Here is an 18,658-nt window from a genome sequence, read left to right on the forward strand (position 1 = left end):
GGTTTTGTTCGCGCTGCCTCCTCCCCTCGCTCCTCATGAATATTAACAAGGTGCGGTCCAGTCAGGTGGAGGCGCAGCGGCGGCGCTTTGGTGGCGTCACTCGCCCCGCCCCGCGGTGAGGGCAAATCTGCATATTCATGAGGAGGGCGGGTCCGGGAGCGGGAGTATATAAGCCGCCGCCCCGCCAGCCGCCGCGTTCGTCGCGCTGAGGCTTTGAAGTGTTGTGTGGTTTCTGCGGTTCCGAACGCCGGTAAGCGCCCGCCGACGTGCGGGGCGGGCAGCGGTCGGCTGTGGGGGAGGAGGGGGGGCTCGGAGCGGGGCATCGAGGGCACCGCGTCCCCGAAGCAGGGGGGGTTCGGGCTGTGCCTCGGCCCGGAGTGGGGCCACCGCGTGCCGCCAGGCCCTGTGCGGCTGCGGGGAATGCGGTGCGGCCGCCCGGTCTGTTGGCTGCCGGGAGGAGCGGGCCGGAGGAGCGCTGAGGGGCGCTGAGGGGCGCCTCGGAAACAAAATGGCGACGGGCCTCGGCCGTGCAAAATGGCGGCGGGGGGGAGGAGGGGCGACGGACTGCGCCTGCGCCGGGGGGGCGGGGCGGGTGAGGGGTGGGGGTCCCGCGCCGGGCGGGGGTCGGCGTGGCGGGGGCCCCCCGTGTGGGGGCGCGCATGCGCGCTGCCGGCGGCGCGGCTCCGCGGGCGGTGCGGATCGCCCTCTGCCGGGCGGGAGGACTCGGGCCGGCATCGCGCGGCGGCGGCGGCCGCGGGGATCGGAGCGCGTTCGGCGGCCGCGGGCAGCGCCGGGAGCGTCGGCCGAGGCGTTGGGGAGCGCCGGGCGGAGCTGCTGACCGAAGGCTGGTTGACTTGGCAGGTCACGATGGCATCGGATGAGGGCAAGCTGTTCGTCGGAGGGCTGAGCTTTGACACCAACGAGCAGTCGCTGGAGCAGGTCTTCTCCAAATACGGGCAGATCTCGGAAGGTGAGGGCACGGCGCGGGGCTGCAGGGCTGTGCTGGGCTGTGTAGGGCTGTGCTGGGCTGTGCTGCAGCGGCTGACGGCGGCTGTTCTCTCCTCCAGTGGTGGTGGTGAAAGACAGAGAAACGCAGAGGTCCAGAGGCTTCGGCTTTGTGACGTTTGAAAACATAGACGATGCAAAGGATGCCATGATGGCCATGAATGGGAAGGTAAGGAGGTTCTGCAGCAGCTGGGTTTTTTTTCCCTTAAGAATCATAGAACGGCCTGGGTTGCAAAGGACCACAATGCTCATCTCATTCCAACTCTCCCCTGCTATGTGCAGGGTCGCCAACCAGCAGCCCAGGCTGCCCAGAGCCACATCCAGCCTGGCCTTGAATGCCTGCAGGGATGGGGCATCCACAACCTTCTTGGGCAACCAAGAAGCAATGGGATAAGCTTGGTCGGTGTGCTTCTCTTGGAAGCCACGAGAAAAAAGATAAATACTGGAATCTTCCCAAAGAAACAGCAGAAAAGGATACGGAGCAGTGAGGCTTAGTGGGATCCTGCTGTGTTACTGCATTCTGAAAAAGGCTGAAGCTATAATCATAGAATGGTTTGGGCTGGAAGGAACCTGATGGTTCATGAAGCTCCAACTCCTCTGCTGCGGGCAGGGCTGTCAACCTCCACATTGAATACGAGCCCAGGCTGCCCTGAGCCCCATCCAACCTGGCCTTGAACACCTCCAGGGATGGATGGGTCATCCACAGCCTCTCTGGGCAGCTGTTCCAGCACCTCACCACCCTCATAGGAAAGAACTTCCCCCTGACATCCAACCTAAATCTTCCCTCCTTCAACTTAAAATCATTTCCCTTTGTCTTGCTACCCTTTTGAAGAGTTGGCTCCCTTCCTGTTTAAAGGCTCCCTTTAGGTACTGAAAGGCTGCAATTAGGTCACCCTGCAGCCTTCTTTTCAAGAGTGGCTTTGTAATGGCTTGGGAATGCATCTGTACGTGTAGTCAGCTCAGTTGCAGCATTGCAGAAAGCCTGTACACGCTGGTATCGAAACTCCTCGGTTGCTTCACTGGGAGCAAAGTTGTGTGCCTCTGTGCAGCGTGCATGAGCTGACTTATCTTTCTGGTTGTTAGTCTGTAGATGGCCGTCAGATCAGAGTTGATCAAGCTGGAAAATCATCAGAGAACAGATCCCGAGGCTACAGAGGGGGATCCACTGGGGGCAGGGGCTTCTTCCGTGGGGGCAGAGGTCGGGGCCGTGGCTTCTCCAGAGGTGAGCAGACATTGGGATTGCACTGCTTGGGCTGGGGGTGGTGTCGGTCAGGGTGGTGGAGGAGAAACCATAACGTGGTGTCTGTTCCAGGAGGTGGAGACAGAGGCTACGGCGGGAGCAGATTTGACTCCAGAAGTGGAGGATATAATGGCTCCAGAGACTACTATAATAGCAGGTAATGCTGTTGCAACTGCTAGCTTAGCTTGTTACAGAGCTCTCTGTGCCTGTCGGGCAGCAATGCCAGCGGGCTGCGGGAGCTGCTGAGCAAATATAAAGCGCATGAATGTTTCCAACAGCAGGAGTCAAGGTGGCTATGGAGACAGGTCTTCAGGAGGGTCCTACAGAGACAGCTACGACAGTTACGGTAAGTCCTGGTTCAAATGGGAGCGATGCGTACGTTGCTGTAGGAACTCTCTAAACCTTCTGACCCTGTTGTGAAGGCTGGAAATGCTCTGAGGCTCAGCTTTGGACTGTGCCCCTTTCTGTTCTCGCCCGTAAGAACCAATCCGTCAGGCTTTGGATGTGGTTGTGCCGTTTAAAATTTCTAATTTGTAATGCATGTGTAGGAGTTGCTTGGATCTAAAGGCAAAGCAAGTTTTAAATACGTTCTTGGAGCTTGAGACTAAGCCAAAACTCGGAAGCCCTAACAAACTGGATTCAAGGGTGGGGGAGTTCTCTGACACGGTAGCGCAGTAGCTTCTGGAATAATGCAAGGGAGTAAAATGCTGGAACTTGTCTATGCTTCAGTGCCTTTACAATTGTGCCTGCTTCTTGTCCTCAGCTACACACAACGAGTAAAAATCCTTCCTGACTCAAGATCGTCCTTCCAATGGCTGTATTTATAAAGATTTTTGGAGCTTCGCTGAAATCGTTATTGTGTAGTACATCTACTTGTATTCTCACTTTTGTAGTATTATCAGTTCTAATCTTGTCAAACACAGCCTGACAGCTTCTGACACGAGATGGTCTGATGAGACTTTTCTTTAGGAAAGCTCTGCTTTCGAGTGTTTTTAATCTTTTTTTTTTTGAAAGCACTTCAGATTTCGTTTCACACTTCATGGTGAGCCAAGGTGTTGTTTTTTCTTTTTCCTTTTTTTTTTAAAGTCGTGAAGTTGGGGCCCCAATTCAGTTCCTTTTGAGATAGAAAGGACCTTTAATTCAACGTTCACGAGAAGCTGAACAAGCTGTGGACTTTTTTTTAAGTGCATTACCTTCGTCTTTTGTAACATTCCTTTAGTGTAGCAAGGTAGGAATGCAGCCTGGGTACAAATTGGAAGGCAAACCACCTTGATATATCTAAAGAGAAACTTGCTTGTATGTTCAACCTGCATAACGGTATTTTTACTGTTGTAATGATGTAAATTACCCAGAAATAGACTTGCAAACTTACCATAAAAGAGGTTCTTGAAAATGTTTATTTATATTGTCCTTTTTTACTGGAAGAAATATGCATATTCCATTGATATTGTATTTGAAGTGGTAAAGGATTCTTGTATACAGTTTTCTTTGGCTTTACGAAGCCTATTAAAAGACCGTCTGAAATGAACTCTGCTCCTGACATTGACATTTCATTGCACAACACAGTCCTTGAAGACGAACAGTGTGTGTAGAAGATGCCAGAGGAGAGGAGAAGACTAGCAGTAGTGTAAGAGCAAAGCAGATTGTACCGAACAGTTGCTAGAACTTAATCTGAACCCGCTCTTGACATGTGAATTTACCAACAGTGCTTTCACATAAGAACAGTGCGACTGGTCTCTAGAGGCAAAGCACTGGCAGCACATTGTGTGCCTTTGGGTGTTGGAATGCTTGGTGACAGCTGAGGGAATGCCAGCGTTAGTGAGGGGAAGTGATGTTTCCTTATAATGCTGAAGTATCCTGCGTTGAAAAGCTGTAGTGAAGAATTAGTCCTTTGGTAACTGGAGTGGTTACTGGAGTGTTAATGGTAGGTAAATTGCCGTAATTAGCTAGCTTTGTCATTGCCTTACAAGTTCTAAGAATTCTTTGCTAGCATATGGAAACTGCAGTGTCCTTGGAGAAAAGAAGTGTTGTGCCTCCAACAGAAACCTCTGAGACGAAAGCTGCTCTCTTGGCTAGTTCATATGTGGAAATAGTCCTGTAATTCGAGGTAACTCCTTTTGCTCATGTCCGCATCCTTCCTCTTGTTGAGAGCTCATTTGAAAGCCTAATGTACCTGTGAAATATTCCTTTGGCAATTTTGGTCAACCGATGGACAAATTTTAACCCATGCCGTATGCAACCTTTGGCTTGTGGCACAACTTCAGTTCCACAGATCAGAGTTGGGCATGCAGTCATGTCTTGCTAGTAGGTACGGAAGCAAGATGGGAAACCGAATTCCCTGACTTGATATGTGTTCATCTATTGAGAATCTTCCTAGACTTCATTAAGTTGCTCACTTTAATTGTAGCTTTCTTTGCCATCCTACTTGTTGCCATTAACTTTTTCCCATAGCCCACACTTCCTAAGCAGCCATGTCAAAGTGGTTAACTCTCTGCTTAGGGATCCAATGATACATTGGCTGGCATATCAAAGGCATCAGCCAGCCCTGGAACAGTTTTCCCACACTGTGCTTCTGTGATGTGATGGGTTCAGCGAATGGCTTTGTGAGACCCTCGTATCTGACGTGACCTGTGTTGGGGGAGGGGGGTGGCAATGTGAAACCCTCTGTTCGATACCATTATTAATGCACTTCTGCTTTGGCAGGCTGAAGAGAAGATGGACACTGGGCTTGGAAGCTGACTGGGGGTTCTGAGGAAGGGGAGTGGTGCTACCTGGGAAGCAGAACCCAGACCTGAGTTTGCAAACCAGGTAACGTCCCGTTGCAGCCCACCCTTCAACGTGGTGGCGTTTCCTGAACCGAAAGTGGGGCTCTGTTGCTGATTGAAGAGTGCTGTGATGTGGTGGTGTGAAACTTCGGTAGCTGTCGGGTGGAAATGGACGTAACTCAGCCTCTAAAAGCACTGCTTTCGTTTCATTTCAGCAATGAACTGCTGTGGAGAAGACCCAAGAAGGAAGGACAGCATTGACTGCAGTGGAGATGGAGAGCTTTGAGCTGTTGCTGATGTGTATAAGTAAATGGAATGAGCAGGAAAGCCAACGAAGCTAGAATAAAACATTGCAACGTGGGGAAAAAAAAGAATCTTTGTAGTGCTTCTGTGGGCAAACAGTAGAGAATTCTGGCTGGATGAGTTACCCTGTGTGTGCAGCACAGCTGAAGCTACAAAGAAGGGCTGTTGTGAGGGGGGGGGGGGGGGGGAGGTGGTTGGGGTCACCCATCTGTGAGGTCAGAGCAGCAAAGCAGCTGTGTCTGAAGGGGGAAATGGTTGTGATGGGTTTGCAGATCTCCCTGCTTTTATTCCGGGGCTGGGAGTTGTCAGGTAGTGCTGTTGGAGGTGGTGGGAGAGGTGGAATGAGGGGCGCGTTGTGCTGAGCTGTGCTGCTGTTAGGAGCTGCACGTGGGTGGTGGGCTCTGCAAGCAGCTGTAAAGGCTCTGTGAGCCGTAAGGAGATGCTGCTGCAGGCTGACAGCTGTGCTTGGGGTGCTGGGAAGAGAAAGCACCAACTGAGGGCAGTGTGTGCTGTGCAGAGCTCTGCTCTGAGTCACCTTTTGGCAACCATACATTGCAGAGGGTTTTCGGAGCACGGCAGCTCTTCCAGGGTGGGTCGAGAACCAAACTGGTTTGTGCCAATCCATGCTGGGAGCTGCGCTGCTGGGAACGGGGCGCAGTGATGGCTGCTCATCACTGAATCCCAACGGCTGCCGAAGTCCTTAACAGCTCAGCATCCCGAGGGTGGGCTGCTGCGGTGCCAAAGCATTGCTGTGTGCCCACGAGGAGCTGCTGCGGTGCCAAAGCATTGCTGTGTGCCCACGAGGGGCTGCTGCGGTGCCAAAGCATTGCTGTGTGCCCACGAGGAGCTGCTGCGGTGCCATAGCATTGCTGTGTGCCCACGAGGAGCTGCTGCGGTGCCATAGCATTGCTGTGTGCCCACGAGGGGCTGCTGCGGTGCAATCCCCGCTGTTAGGAGTGAACGGGAAGCTGCCCGAGCTCAAAAAGTCGTGGGCCACCAACGGGAGGGTGCGGTGTTGGGTGACTTTCTTTGCCTTTGGAATAGAACGGCTGATGAATGCGGCGCTGCCGTCTCGTTGGCTGATGGTGCCGACTGTGGTCGAAGCGCTGCCGCGTTTTTAACGGGGTGGGGTTGGAGCACGGGGGTGTTATTGGCAGAGGGATGGGGGGGGGGGGGGGGGAATGGAGGGCTCGGTGCTCCGCTGCTGCTCTGCTCCTCGTGCTCGAAGGACGCCTTTAAGTGCCTTATTCTGCCTTTTTCCCCCCTTTTTAAACCTTTTTCCAATTATCCGAACGATCGGAGTTCAAAAGAAGGAACTGCCGGTGCTTTGGGGGGGGGGAGGGGGTGTAGCGATTCCTTCCTCGCACCGCTGACGGTTCCGTGCGTTCCTGGAGGCGATATTAAACGCGAAACGGGGAGAGTGAAGAAAGCTTTGCTGATGGAAATGAGCGGCCCGTGGCGTAACACCGCGCGTTATCGGAACGACCCGACGTTCCTCAATGGGGCGCTTCAACGCCACGGGAATCACCGCGGGCTCCAAAGCGGCCCTTCGCTTGGAGGCAGTAACGATATAACGGTCCGCCGTTGGGTTCGGGCGGCCACAGCTGACGGCACGGCAGCCCCCGACCCCCCCCCACCCCTCCTAGGGGGGCTCAGCGGGCAGCAACCCGCGGGGCCGCCCCACATCGGGGTCGGAATGGCTCTCATTTCCCCGACGGGACGGCAGATGGGACCGGGATGGGGGGCAGCGCGGCCACGGGGAGCGCAGCGCGGGGTTCGGTTGGGCGCTGAGCGGCGCTCCGGGGGTGCGGAGGGGCTCTCGGTGCGGAGCGGCGGAACGGCGCAGCCCCGGAACGCCGCGCTCAGCTCCGCCCGCGCCCGGCCCCGCTCTGCGCGCACCTTCCTGCGCCGGGACCGCCGCTCCGTGCCGGCCATGCTGCGCCCGCAGCCCCTCTGCGTTCTGCTGCTGCTGCTGCACGGCGGCCGCGCCGCGTCTCCCAACAACGGCACGGAGACCCCGCGGGCGGCGGAGGGGAACGGGACGCGGACGGGCGCGGGGCTGCTGCCCGCATCGGGGCTGCCGGTGCTGCGGCGCGCCGTGTTCGTGGTCAGCGCTCTGTCGGCGTTGGCCGCGCTCTACTTCGTGCTGAGGACGTTCCGGTGAGTGCGGGGTCCGTGTGACCCCCCGTGTCCCTCCCCCCAACCCCCCGCCCCCACCCCGCTCCCTCCTTCCTCCGTCACGGCGCTGCCCCGCACCACTTCCCCATCCCGGCAGAACCGCCCCCTCCGTGCCGCTCGTCACGACCGCTAACAATCAATTAACGACCGCTAACAATTAATGACCGCTACCGATGAACCCTCCCCCCCGCAGCTCCCGGCCCGACGGACGCAGACGCGAACCCAGCGCCGCTTTCAGGTGGAAGAAACCGCAGCGGAAGAAGTACGGTCTGCTGAGCAGCTCCGATGAACGCGTGGAGATGGCATCTCTGGACAGCGATGAGGACACCGTGTTTGAGACGCAGAACCTGAGGCGGTGAGCGGCGTCCCCGCCCCTCGTGTCCCCTAGGGAAGCGCCCACGCTGCCCCCAGAGGGGCACGGAGTGAACCTCAGCTTCACATCGCCTCCCTTCGCTGTCACACCGAGAGCCCCGTGTCCCTCTTGCTGCGTGCTCTGGGGACAGACCCGCACGGCCCTGCAGGGCAGGAGGAGCTGCTGTGGCTCCCAGCACAGTGCTGGGCACACATTGCTGCCCGCGGGGCTGCGTGCCCTCATTCCCTGCATCACACAGCTTGGCTTGTCCGGAGCTGAGGGTTGGTGTCCCCATGAGCACAGCTCGTCTGAGCACAGCGGTGCAGGCAGTGCTGGTGGCTGCGCTCACGTTGTGCTCTTTCTTTCCTTTTCAGATGATTTGGGACCAGTGGCACAACTGAGCGGACCGAGCGAGGGCTGCGAGTCCTCGGCTGGAGTCAGCGATGCTGCAGTTTTAGCTTTGAGAATTGCTTCTAATGACTGCGAATTAACAGCACAAACTCTTTGGTCGCTGGGGAGGGCAAAGGGGGACCAAACCTGTTTTCCTTCACACGTCTGTTTTCGGGGAGAGGTGGAGCTGCGAAGGACTCTGCGCTGAGTGCTGCATGGGGTGGTGCTCAGGAAGATGTACCAGAAGTGACTGTGGGGTGGCATTGAGTGCTGCAGGACGGTGCCCACTGCCTGCATGGGGCTTTTGGGTGCTCTTCTGACTGTGGCAGCAGCCTGGAGCTTGGCAGGCTCAGCTTTCCCTTCCGTGATGTCCAATCCCTTCCTTGGAGGGCTTTGTGCCATCGGCTGCGCCCCGTGGTGGGGTGGGGGCAGCAGCATCGCCTTAGGTCAGACAGGGGAGTTTGGGGAGGGAGCAGCGGGGTGAGCAGCGAGTGGGTGATGGGTATAAATCCCTGCACGGGTTTACAAAACAAAGAGCTGTTTGCAAACAAAATGTATGGGATGGTCTGTGGGGCTGCACAGGTGTTCTGCGCCCCGAGGGGGGGAGAAACGCGTCCACCTGAGAACCTGAGCTGCTGCGTAAGGGATGGGAGAGCCAGGGCCTCTCTCAGCTGTGGTTCTGGGTCTGCTCAGACATCATCTCCCTTTGCAGCTGCTGCTGCTCCCCGTTGGCTGTGCTTCAGCTGCGTCCCATCAGCTGAGCAGAAGGAACAGCAGTTGCGCGGTGTTTGGGTTCCATGCAGGGCTGGATGTGGCTGTTAGAGGGTCGTTGTTGGGAGAATCGCTGCTGAAATGGTGGCAACTGCTTTCCGAGTGCTTCTGATTGCAGCTTTCAGCCCCGAAGGGATGGGATGGGATGCAGCGGGATGGGCGCAGCCGGATCCCTCGGCCCCACACTATAGTGCCTTTGTTGGGAGAATGGCCTGCGGGAGTTCCTCCAGCACAGCTGTAAGGCTTTGCCTTCATGTGAGGATTGAGAATGCCTTTGGAGTAATGGCTCCTGGCGCCAGGTCAGATCTCCTCTGCGGATAAGGGGGGAGCCGTGCTTGCCAAAAAGAGTGGGGCAGAGGGGTACCTCCGTGGAGCAGCAGTGCCACGCTTTGCTGCTGCAGTGCACGGTACAGATCAGGGCTGCTCCGAGGACGCAGAGCCGTTGCTCTGCTCTGTCTGATCACCATTTCTCCTGGAAAAATAAACGGCAGTGTTGCAGGAGAAGTGCAAAACCCAGGGCAGGCATCGCGGGGCCGTGGGGTCCCATTGGAACAGCACCTTCTCATCCCTGCACTGTGTCCCTGCAGCACGGAGCGATCCAACAGCGACTTCTGCTGCAGCCTCAGTCGCTGCGTGCCAACACGCCCAGCACAGCTCTGTTAGCAGAGCTCAGAACTGATAACAGTTGTTCAGAACGGACGTAAATGCACAGATGCCGACGGATGCACGCGTGCTCTGAGCCCACTAATCCAATGGGCCCGGAGCTGTTGGGACCAATGGAGTGTGGGGTGATGTGGGGGTGGGGTGATGGGAGCGCGGCGCCCTGCGGTGCTGCACAGCCATGGGCTCCTGTGCACCACGAGCGCAGTTTGCTGGGAGCAATCGCTGTTGTTTAAGCCAAAGCCTGATTTCAGAAGTTTACATAATTGCCTCTGTGATCCTCTTGGAGGGCCGCAGCGAGTCCTCTGCTATGGATATCGAGCTGCTAGGCAAATCGACTGGGTGTCTGCGGATGTTAATGAGATCGACTGAGAGCGAGATGAGCATCGGGGCTCTGTTGTTAATAACGTCCCTCTGTTTTGTTTCGTCTGCACGTGTGACTGGAATGGGATCCGCAGCATCAGAGCGCTGGAGATGGACCTGTGGTCTGAGCAGATTGCCAAGGAGTCAATAAAGCAGCACTCGAGTGCGTTGTGTTGGCTGTGCTCTCAGGGACGAGGAGCTGGGCTTTCACCCTCCTCCTCCTCGAGCTGTTGATTTACTTTTGAACAGCAACCAGCCCCGTATCGATCGATCGTTTCGCTTCTCTTGTGTTTACAGCGTCCCCCCTCTGTTGTATCCCCACACAAACGTGTGTTGTTTCCATGCTGCTGCGCTTCATGCTGAGCGCTCGCCCCCGCTTGGTGGTCCCTGGGTTGGTTCCAACGTGCTCAGGTCTCCTCCCTGCCCTCACCTTCATCCCTTTGCTTGCCCCATCGCATCCCTGGAGGGGTGACCCCGTCCTCTCCGTGGCTGTGCTGTGGTTTTTGTGCTCCTGGTTGTGGCCCTGCATCCCCCTCCCCACCGCGGTGGCACCGATGGCCGCAGCATCGCGCTGCAGGGCGCAGCAGTGGAGCGCAGGGCTTTGCTTTGCTCCAGGGTTGGGTGCTGTGCTGGAGGGCAGCGCTGGGGAACCCTGTAGATGGCACTCACAGACCAAGCATGCTGCTGGCGGGCACTGGCGGGCCGTGGGGGGCTGCAGGTGCATCCCAGTGCCTCGAGGAGCAAAAGCCTTCCCAGCAGATGCCCGGGGCTGAGGTGTGCCTCGCAGGGCTGCAGCTGTAGGAGCGGTGCTTTGGGGCTGTGCTGTGTGAACTGTGACCTGGGGAGCGCCCAGCTTTGTTTCAGCCGCGTTTCACCCGGCCCTGTCAGCACTTGTTTGCAGTGCCCTTGATGTTTCTGGCACGGCCCAACTTGAAAGGCGCCCTCGTTGGGTTGAACTCACCCGCGGGCTCCAGCTGCATGGGAACCGTGCTGCAGGGTGAGGGCACGTCTGTGCAGAGCAGCGCGTCCTGGGCCGGGCCTGGCATCGCCCAGCAGGGCTGCAACCTGCTCCCATCGCCCAGCAGGACCACAGCCTGCTCCCATCGCTGCTCCCAGCCCTGTGCCTGCAGCGTTGCTCAGCCCAGTGCCAGTGCTGCTGCTGCTGCTGCACCCTTTGGTGCCCGCGTGGCTCTCCCTGGGAGCACGTTGTGCAAAACAAAGTGTGCTGCTTAACGAACCGATGGAGCCGGGCAGGACCTGGCATAGCTTTGAGCCCGGATCTGTGTGCAGCAGGATGTGATGGGCGCAAGCCCAGTGCCCCCTTCATCTCCACAGCCGCGGGGGAGTAGCCCCAATTAGCACTAATGGCTGTGAGCTGGGTGTGCTGGGTTTGCTGCACATGTGCTCACACTCAGCACTGCTTCCTGTCCCCTGCAATCAGCTGGGGCTGGCGCTGCTGGGATTCCACTCACAGACACGAGCTGGCAGCGTGAATCTGCTCTGAATTTATTTCAAACTCGACTTAAAGTGCTCTTGATGCTTTGGATGCAAATTTCCCTCCTTGAAACGGGAGCGGGGCCGTGCCGGGTGCCGGTGAGCTCTCCTCATTTCTCTCTCCCATTTGCTGCTGCTGCTGCACGGTTCCTTACAGCCATGGAGCTCACGGAGCCATACCCCCGGGGGGGTGCAGAGAAGCCCCAGATCTGTCCGTGTGCGAGGAGTGGTGCAGGCGTGGGGGCTGCAATGCTCGGCCAAACGGATGGGCTCATTGTGCCACAGCTGCTCCAAAACTGCTCCGTACACCTGGAGACCACGAAGCATTCGGGATCCAACTGCAGTCCTCCTCCGCGTCAGTTCTGCTCCGCTCTGCAGAGCCCCTCTGGGCAACTCGTAGGGTCCTTCTGCACATAAGGAACGAGCTTTGCTCAGTTGGCTTTGCGGGACGGAAAGGGAAGGAATGATCCTAATGGCACCAGCAACGAAACGCATCCTTTGTTTGCTTATTTATTAACATAGGTGAGCTGGCGCTAATTGGAGGAGGGACCCCCAAGACAGCTCTTTTTTGCCACCCAAAGCTGAGGGGACATTGAAGGGGCTCCGTCCTCGCGGCGCTGATGTGTGGCCATGCAGAGCCGTCCCCGGCGTCACACGGTGTACTCCTCTTTGCACCATCAGATCAAAGCGGGGCGCTGGGGGGGCGTTGGGGGGCGTTGGGGATGATGGGGCTGCGGTGCCCACCTGCGTGAAGCTGCAGGTTGGGGCCCGTGGCTGTGGGATCCCAGCAGGGCCGGGACATCCCTGCTTGGCAGGAATGACTGGTGGTGTTAATTAGCATCCGGAACACGTCGGGGCTGATCGCTGGGGCACAGTGCCCGATTCCCAGGAACCCTTTGGCTCCCGTGTGTGATTTGGGTCGTGGCTGTGAAGCGATCGCGGTGGCACTGAGCGTGGCTGCGATGCGCTCCTGTGGTGACGCCCCCATTCTGTGACCCACAGCCGGGGGGTTCCTTGGCTCTCCTTGCAGTCAGGGTACCCATCCGTACCCGGGGTGGTTCTGCTGGAAGCGGTGCCAACCTTCATTGGAAGGCGCTGCCTGCTGGAGCATCCCTGCTACGCCGCTCACGCGTTCTGCCGGTTAATTACCGTTGCTCTTTTAAAGGAAAGAACCTCGTGTGCGTAAAACAGCCCTGAATGGTTCGTTGCTCGGCCCCCATCGGAGCGCGTGCCGCCCTTCTCTCTGCCAACGGGTGGCACCGCTGCCGTCCCTGGTTGTGACAAACCCACCGGGCACCAAAAACCCGCGCTGTAACTTTGCCTTCTTCCACAGCCATCGCTGCCGGGGGTGTGCGCTGTGTCAGCCGGGGGAGGACTGCCCGTCTGCTCCCACCCCTCCCACGTCACGGCACAACCAAAGTGCAATCCTTGGGCCCACGGCTGCTGCTGTCTGCTCCGTGGGTGCCGCAGTGTGGGGCTGGGACCCCCCGGGATGGGCTCTCTCCTTCCCTCCCCCCCCTTCCAGAGGCGGCTAAGGGAGCTTTGGGGTCCCCCCCCCAGGTCACCCCCTGTGCTCTGCAGGGCTCCTCTCCCCCTTTCTGCCCCCACGCGCTCCTTTCAGAGCTCTTTGCTCTCCTCACTTTCCCACAGCTCGCAGCCATTCTCCCAGCTTCAAAAGGTTTACTAATTACCCTAATGAGGTCAGGAGAGACCAAACGCTTCTGTGACTTAACGCGGGGCGGAGGGGGCTGGGAGGGAGGAGAGATCCGCGCTCGCACCTCCGCTGATGTGCGCGGAGTAAAGCAGCCTCTCCCACCTCCGCTCCTCTCCCCCACCTTCACATCCAGCAGGAAAAAAAGAAGGGAGATGTGGACAGAAGGTCTCAAACGTATCAAACAGCTTTTAAAAAGAAATTCCTTTTGCCTGTCAAAAGAACAAACAGATACACCAAAAACTGTCAGAATTAGTGTTGGAGTAATTGCAGAAGCTCTCCAAGGTTAATGCTCCATTAGCGAGCAGCTCTCGCACAGCTAAAAGCCGGGACGAGACAGGTTGTCAAAGGCTTGCTGGAGATTAAAGAGCTGTGCTCAGAGCCTCGGCTCTCGGTGGATGTTGTTTGGGAGGGGGGGCCGGGGCTGTTTGTGGGAGGGAGATAACAGCGCTGCGCTCCGTGCTGCCATGGCACCGCCGGGAGCACGGCCTGGCAACGGTGTGCGGCGTGGGTGCGGGGTTTGATCCCATCCGGGTTGGCCACAAAACCCTGAGCTGAGCCCGGAGCCCACATGAGGGCTGATCCGGAGTTGGTGGGGATGGGGATGCACAGCAGTGGGCGTTGGGGCTCTCTCCCTGCCAGGCGTTGTGGGCTGTGGTCGGAGCAGAGCGCTGCCTTGCATTGAGTTGGGACCCGATTTCCTCTCTATTGAAGCAGAACTGCCCTTGGTTTTGGAAGAACCACCTGTTCCTACCTGCCTGTAGGGGCACTGCCCTCGGTGTCGTGGCTCAATACGAGGCAGTGAGCAGCTCTGTGGTCGCAGGGCCTCGTGCCACCTCCCGGCACAGTGCTGAGCCTCCCACAAAGCACAGCTCCTCACCTCACCCATAGCAAAGGCGTTCAGGACTGAGCACCCACAGTGCTGGAGGTGCTGTGTCAGAGCTGTGTGTGGGTGTGAAGCGTCCCCATGGGTCCCAGCTGGGCTGCGGGCTGCGCTCCGCCTGCACTGCTCTGTGGTGTTGGGATGAGGTCTCCGTGGGGCTCTGCTGCTCCGGGTGTCATCCGCAAAGCAGGAGGGGGAGGAGGGGGGATCGTAATGGGACAGAGAGGGGGGAAAATAATGATGGAAAAGAGGGGAAAGAGTGAAATGTGCTGCAGGCGGAGGGGCGGCGGGTGCGGGTCTGGGGGCTGCGCTGGCCCAGGGCTGACGCAGGGAGGGGAGAGCAGAACAGCGGGCACAGGAAACGACCAATGTCATAATTGGGAAATTAAAGCTTTCCCGTTCTTTTCTTTTCCTATCTTGATATAATTTGTAGTGATTAGACCTGGGGTGCAGTGCAACCAGACAATGCGAGCCTTCCGTACAAGAGCAAAACAAGGCTCCTGCACAGACCCCGTCTCTTTATTAAGTCGATTTGCATTCATAATCTTCATTTGCCGTTATTATTTTTCCCCCTTGTGCTTAGTGAGTGATATTAGCATAAAGTCCCTTTTTTCTTGTTTTCCATTCACGCTCAAGGTCAGAGACTTAGCGAGACACCGACGAAAACAATCTCTTCCTCACCCTCCTTTAATTCTTTGCAGAAACATGTCCTGGGGATTTTAACATAACAATCGCTGCGAGAGGAGGGGGGAGACCTGAACAGAGAGCCCTTTCTGCGCTGGAAACGGGAGCTGCCTAAAAAGAGGGATGAGATGCGGGGAGGGGAGCACGCGGCCCTGGGGTCGGGGCGGGGGGGGGTGGGGGGGGGGGTGGGGGGGGCCGTGCAGCAGCAGCCGTTGTCCTCATCCCACCGCCAGCGTTGGAGCTGCTGGGATGAGGGCAGCCCCGGGGGGGGTGGGGAGAGATGGGGGGGTGGGGGGTGGGGGGCACATTTCTCTGTGCTTAAAAGAGTAAAGCGGGGGGGGGGGGGGAGGAGGAGGAATAGATATATGTATTTGAATAAAGGCAGAACTCGCACGCCCGCGTGTATTGCCGGGGGGGGACACAGCCGCAGCCCGGGACCCTCTGACCCCTCCTCAAGGGAATCCCCCCCCCACGGCCCGCAGGGCTTTCGGTTCTCATCGTTTCTGGGCAGGGAGGAGGGAAAGCGAGGAGCGGTTTTGTCCGCGTGAGCGCGGAAGCTCCGGGTCGGGCACGGACTGCGCCCGGCGATGCGGTGCGGTGCGGTGCGGGGCTGCGGGGCTGCGGGCACACGGCAGATGGCGGCTGCTCGCTCTGATGGCCCCGACGTCCCCGCGGTGCTGCTGCAGCCCTCGGTGCGCAGTGCTGAGCCGCCGGTTGGTGCTGCGGCGGCCGCTGTGCTCAGAGATGTGTCTTATTTGGCACAATTGGTAGCTTGCTTCCCTTCTTCTTTTTTTTTCTCCTAAGGATGCTTCAGGGCTTTCAGCGCTCAGATGCAATGTGAGTGTTTTCATGCCCCTTTAATGCTTCACTAAACAGTCTGAGACGCTGCCTCTTAATGCCCCAGCAAAGCACAGAACGCCGCAGAGCGGAAAGAGCACGAGAGGGAAGGGAGCTGATGGGGAGGGAAGAGAGACCACGAGGAGAGGCGAGACGGGGAGAAGTCACCTTTCCCTCTCTCTGGCTGCGAATTCCCAACCCTCACCGCTGCAAAGGCAGTGCGAAGGGTGCTGAGGGCCCCCCCAGCTCGTGCTGCACCCCCGCGTCTGCTGGGCACACCTCCCCCCCCATGCTGCCCCACGGTCAGTGCGTGTGTTGCGTTGCGCCCTACGGTTGGTGCGTGCATTGCAGGGATGGATGCTCTCCGTGCCCCTGGAGAGAGCAGCCGTGGAGCCGGCGGGGTGCAGGGCTGGGTGCTGCTGGTGCTCCCAACCCCACCGCGACCCCCGGTGCACGCAGTGGGTGAGGGTTATGGCGGCGCCCCCTCAGCGTCCTGAATGAGATGAACTCCCCGCACACCTCGCTGTGGGTCCCAACCCTCTGAGCTCGGCACGGTGGATGCCTCCCGAAGCGATGCAGAGGACAGGAGCAGGAGGAAGGGCGAGGCCGCAAGTTTTAACCTCACAAGGCAAAGTTTGCATCTCCTCCCGCCCCGCACCGAGGGGACCGCCGGTCCCGCGTTGTTAATTCCAGTCATTCCATCGCCTGCACTCCGTGTACTTCTCCCCGGCACCGCTTGCCCTGCGCGTTTGATCTGCGAGCACCAAAAGTAGCGCCTCGGGCTGCGACATCGGCATCCTCGGTCGCCATAGGAACGGCAGCCGGGGCTCCCCCGTGCCCCCATCCCCCGCGGCCGCGCTGCCGGGATGCGCCGCCGCCTCTGAAGCTGCTCATCAAGGCCGGGATGCGGCCCCACGGCAGCGCGCTGCTCCTGCCCGAAAGGAGGGGAGTTTTTGCCTGAGCCGCCGAGCACAAAGCAGAGGTTATTGGTGTCAGAGAAGTCGAGGCTGAGCCGCGCTCTGCTCTCCTTAAGCGGGAGGAGGGGAGGGGAGAGCTGCGCTTGGAGCTGGATGCTGGGGGGGAGGAGGAGGAGGAGGAGGGGGGAGAGGCCGCAGACGCAGAGCCCTGCAGCATCGGTGCTGGAGCTCGGGGTGGGCTTTGCTGCACTGCTGCTGACGTCGCCCTGCTGCAGCCCTGCACTTCCCACCCGCGGGATGGGGCTGCCCCTCAGCCCTCCTGCCTGCTCTGCTCAGCCCATACGCTGTGCCCACATCCCGGGTCTGCTTCTGCCCGGGGGTTCATCCAAACCGGGGCTCCCCAGCAGCTCTCCCCAGACTGCCATTCCCTGACCCCGCACAGCTCTGTGCTACCCAGCACTGTGCAGGGACATGGGGCATTGCGCATGCAGCCGATGGCCCCAATGGGCACCCAGGGCCGGGCTGCTTCCCCGGGCAGCCCTGCTTGTACTGCACACCCCCCCCCACACACAGCTCCCCAATGTCCCCACACCGCTGCCATCCCGGCTCCCCGCCGCACTGTGATTGACGCTCCGTGCCGCCCGGCTCCCTCCACAACACCTCCACTTTCTAATTGCTGACAGTTATTTACTGTAAAGACAGGAGCACACGCACCACCAGCTCTGACAACTCATGTCAAAACCCTGCAAGAAACTCTATTTGTATGTCTTTATTTGTTTCCCCTCCTTCCCCACGCAGACCCCCTCTCCCGTCCCTCTCCTCCCTGCCCCTCTCCCCCCATCCCATCCCATCCCATCCCATCCCATCCCATCCCATCCCATCCCATCCCATCCCATCCCATCCCATCCCAGCCACGCAGCCCTGGGTCTGCCCTATTCTCACACCCCATCCATGCCTCAGTGGGCGCTGATGGACGGCTGCACAGCGGAGCCCTCCGCCGCCCGTGTGTGGATTTGCTGTCTCTCAGCCCCTCCGTGTTCCGACATAATTGGTTCTGCTCCGAGCAGTAAACAATGATGTGCGATGCACGACTGAGCCCTAAACAGCACCTACATGCAATTAAAATAATTGGGCGCATGCCTCGGGCGGATTGCAGCCCCCTGTGCTCCTTCTCTCCCTTTTTCTCCCTTTTTCTCCCTTTTTCCTCCCACCGGCCACACCACAATGGGCTCCCATGGATCCGACGCTCCTCTCAGCACAGGACATGTTTGTTCCAGCACGGCCTCCACCACAGACCCATAGAAATAATGATGACCCCGGGGAGCATCCCCGCGCCTCTGTTAAAAATGACTCTGTTCTATTTAGACGAGGTAACCAGAGGCCCCTCCGGACGGAGAGGAGTACAATTTTGTGTTTAATGATTCCATAATCTGATATAATATCGGGCCTGTAAGACATAATGAAGACCTGGGGGAGTTTACATCTTCGCAGCATTAAAGGGCCTCTGCTCGGGGACGCGGACAGGTGGAGGTTTGGACTTTGATGCAGTCAAACATGTTTTTCTTGGGGTTGCTTTGACACGATTGAGAGAGAATCCGGGAGGGGAGCAAACGGGTGGGAGCAGCAGTGCTTCCAGCAGAGCCCACGGCAGAGGGAGGGGGCTCTGTGGGGCGCAATGGGGGAGCTGTGGTGGGGTGATCTGCGCCCTATGGCGAGCACCAGGCAGGGGGGGTGTTGGGCGGCCGTGGAAGGGATGCTCAGCCAAAGCGTGAGGGCAGTGCGGGGGCACGCAGGAGCAGCGCTGTTGGCACACTCAGGTGCCCCATCAGCTCGGTGCTCTGCCCCAGGCCCCGTGGCACTGCAGTGGGTGCAGGGGAAGCCCCGGTGCAGCCCCGCGCTGCGGTGCGGAGCCGTCTGAGCCGGGGTTCCCACATCCGCGTGCGGCTGCGGTCTCAGTGCCTCCAGATAACCTAATCCCATTTAGGCTCGGAGAGAGCTTGCAGATTCCTCCCCGGGGAGAGCAAGCTGCGCCGCGGGGGGTGGTCTGTAATGAATTCCGATCATTCCAGCACAAAGGTAGCTTACAGGAGCGCTTGCTGCAGAAA

At 58.6% G+C, this 18,658-nt stretch overlaps 2 protein-coding genes across 7 annotated transcripts; both read left to right on the forward strand.

The window, feature by feature from the left end:
* Positions 1–195: 195 nt before the first annotated feature.
* Positions 196–5,381, forward strand: RBM3 (RNA binding motif (RNP1, RRM) protein 3). 6 transcript variants are annotated; one of them, XR_005842076.2, is made up of 8 exons: positions 196–250; positions 862–970; positions 1,068–1,174; positions 2,089–2,227; positions 2,318–2,402; positions 2,524–2,591; positions 4,949–5,053; positions 5,226–5,381. XR_005842076.2 is itself a non-coding variant. In XM_015299935.4 (7 exons), exons 2-7 carry the CDS (start codon positions 868–870, stop codon positions 3,023–3,025), a joined length of 519 nt encoding a protein of 172 aa, XP_015155421.1. In that variant the 5' UTR covers positions 196–250; positions 862–867; the 3' UTR covers positions 3,026–3,773.
* A 1,268-nt stretch (positions 5,382–6,649) lies between these two features.
* C19orf24 (chromosome 19 open reading frame 24) lies at positions 6,650–10,294 on the forward strand. Its single transcript, XM_015299977.4, has 3 exons — positions 6,650–7,473; positions 7,685–7,846; positions 8,218–10,294. Exons 1-3 carry the CDS (start codon positions 6,752–6,754, stop codon positions 8,219–8,221), a joined length of 888 nt encoding a protein of 295 aa, XP_015155463.2. The 5' UTR covers positions 6,650–6,751; the 3' UTR covers positions 8,222–10,294.
* Positions 10,295–18,658: the final 8,364 nt, after the last annotated feature.

This window comes from Gallus gallus, chromosome 28 (genome assembly GCF_016699485.2).
Source record: "Gallus gallus isolate bGalGal1 chromosome 28, bGalGal1.mat.broiler.GRCg7b, whole genome shotgun sequence".
NCBI lineage: Eukaryota > Metazoa > Chordata > Aves > Galliformes > Phasianidae > Gallus > Gallus gallus.

What these genes read in the sequence shown, in the direction of transcription:
- RBM3 (XM_040653567.2), top strand. Translation starts at nt 868, where the DNA reads ATGGCATCGGATGAGGGCAAGCTGTTCGTCGGAGGGCTGAGCTTTGAC. An exon ending in ATACGGGCAGATCTCGGAAG is followed by an intron (nt 971 to 1,067) that starts GTGAGGGCACGG and finishes TCTCTCCTCCAG; the next exon opens with TGGTGGTGGTGAAAGACAGA. An exon ending in GGGCCGTGGCTTCTCCAGAG is followed by an intron (nt 2,228 to 2,317) that starts GTGAGCAGACAT and finishes TGTCTGTTCCAG; the next exon opens with GAGGTGGAGACAGAGGCTAC.
- C19orf24 (XM_015299977.4), top strand. Translation starts at nt 6,752, where the DNA reads ATGGAAATGAGCGGCCCGTGGCGTAACACCGCGCGTTATCGGAACGAC. An exon ending in TTCGTGCTGAGGACGTTCCG is followed by an intron (nt 7,474 to 7,684) that starts GTGAGTGCGGGG and finishes TCCCCCCCGCAG; the next exon opens with CTCCCGGCCCGACGGACGCA.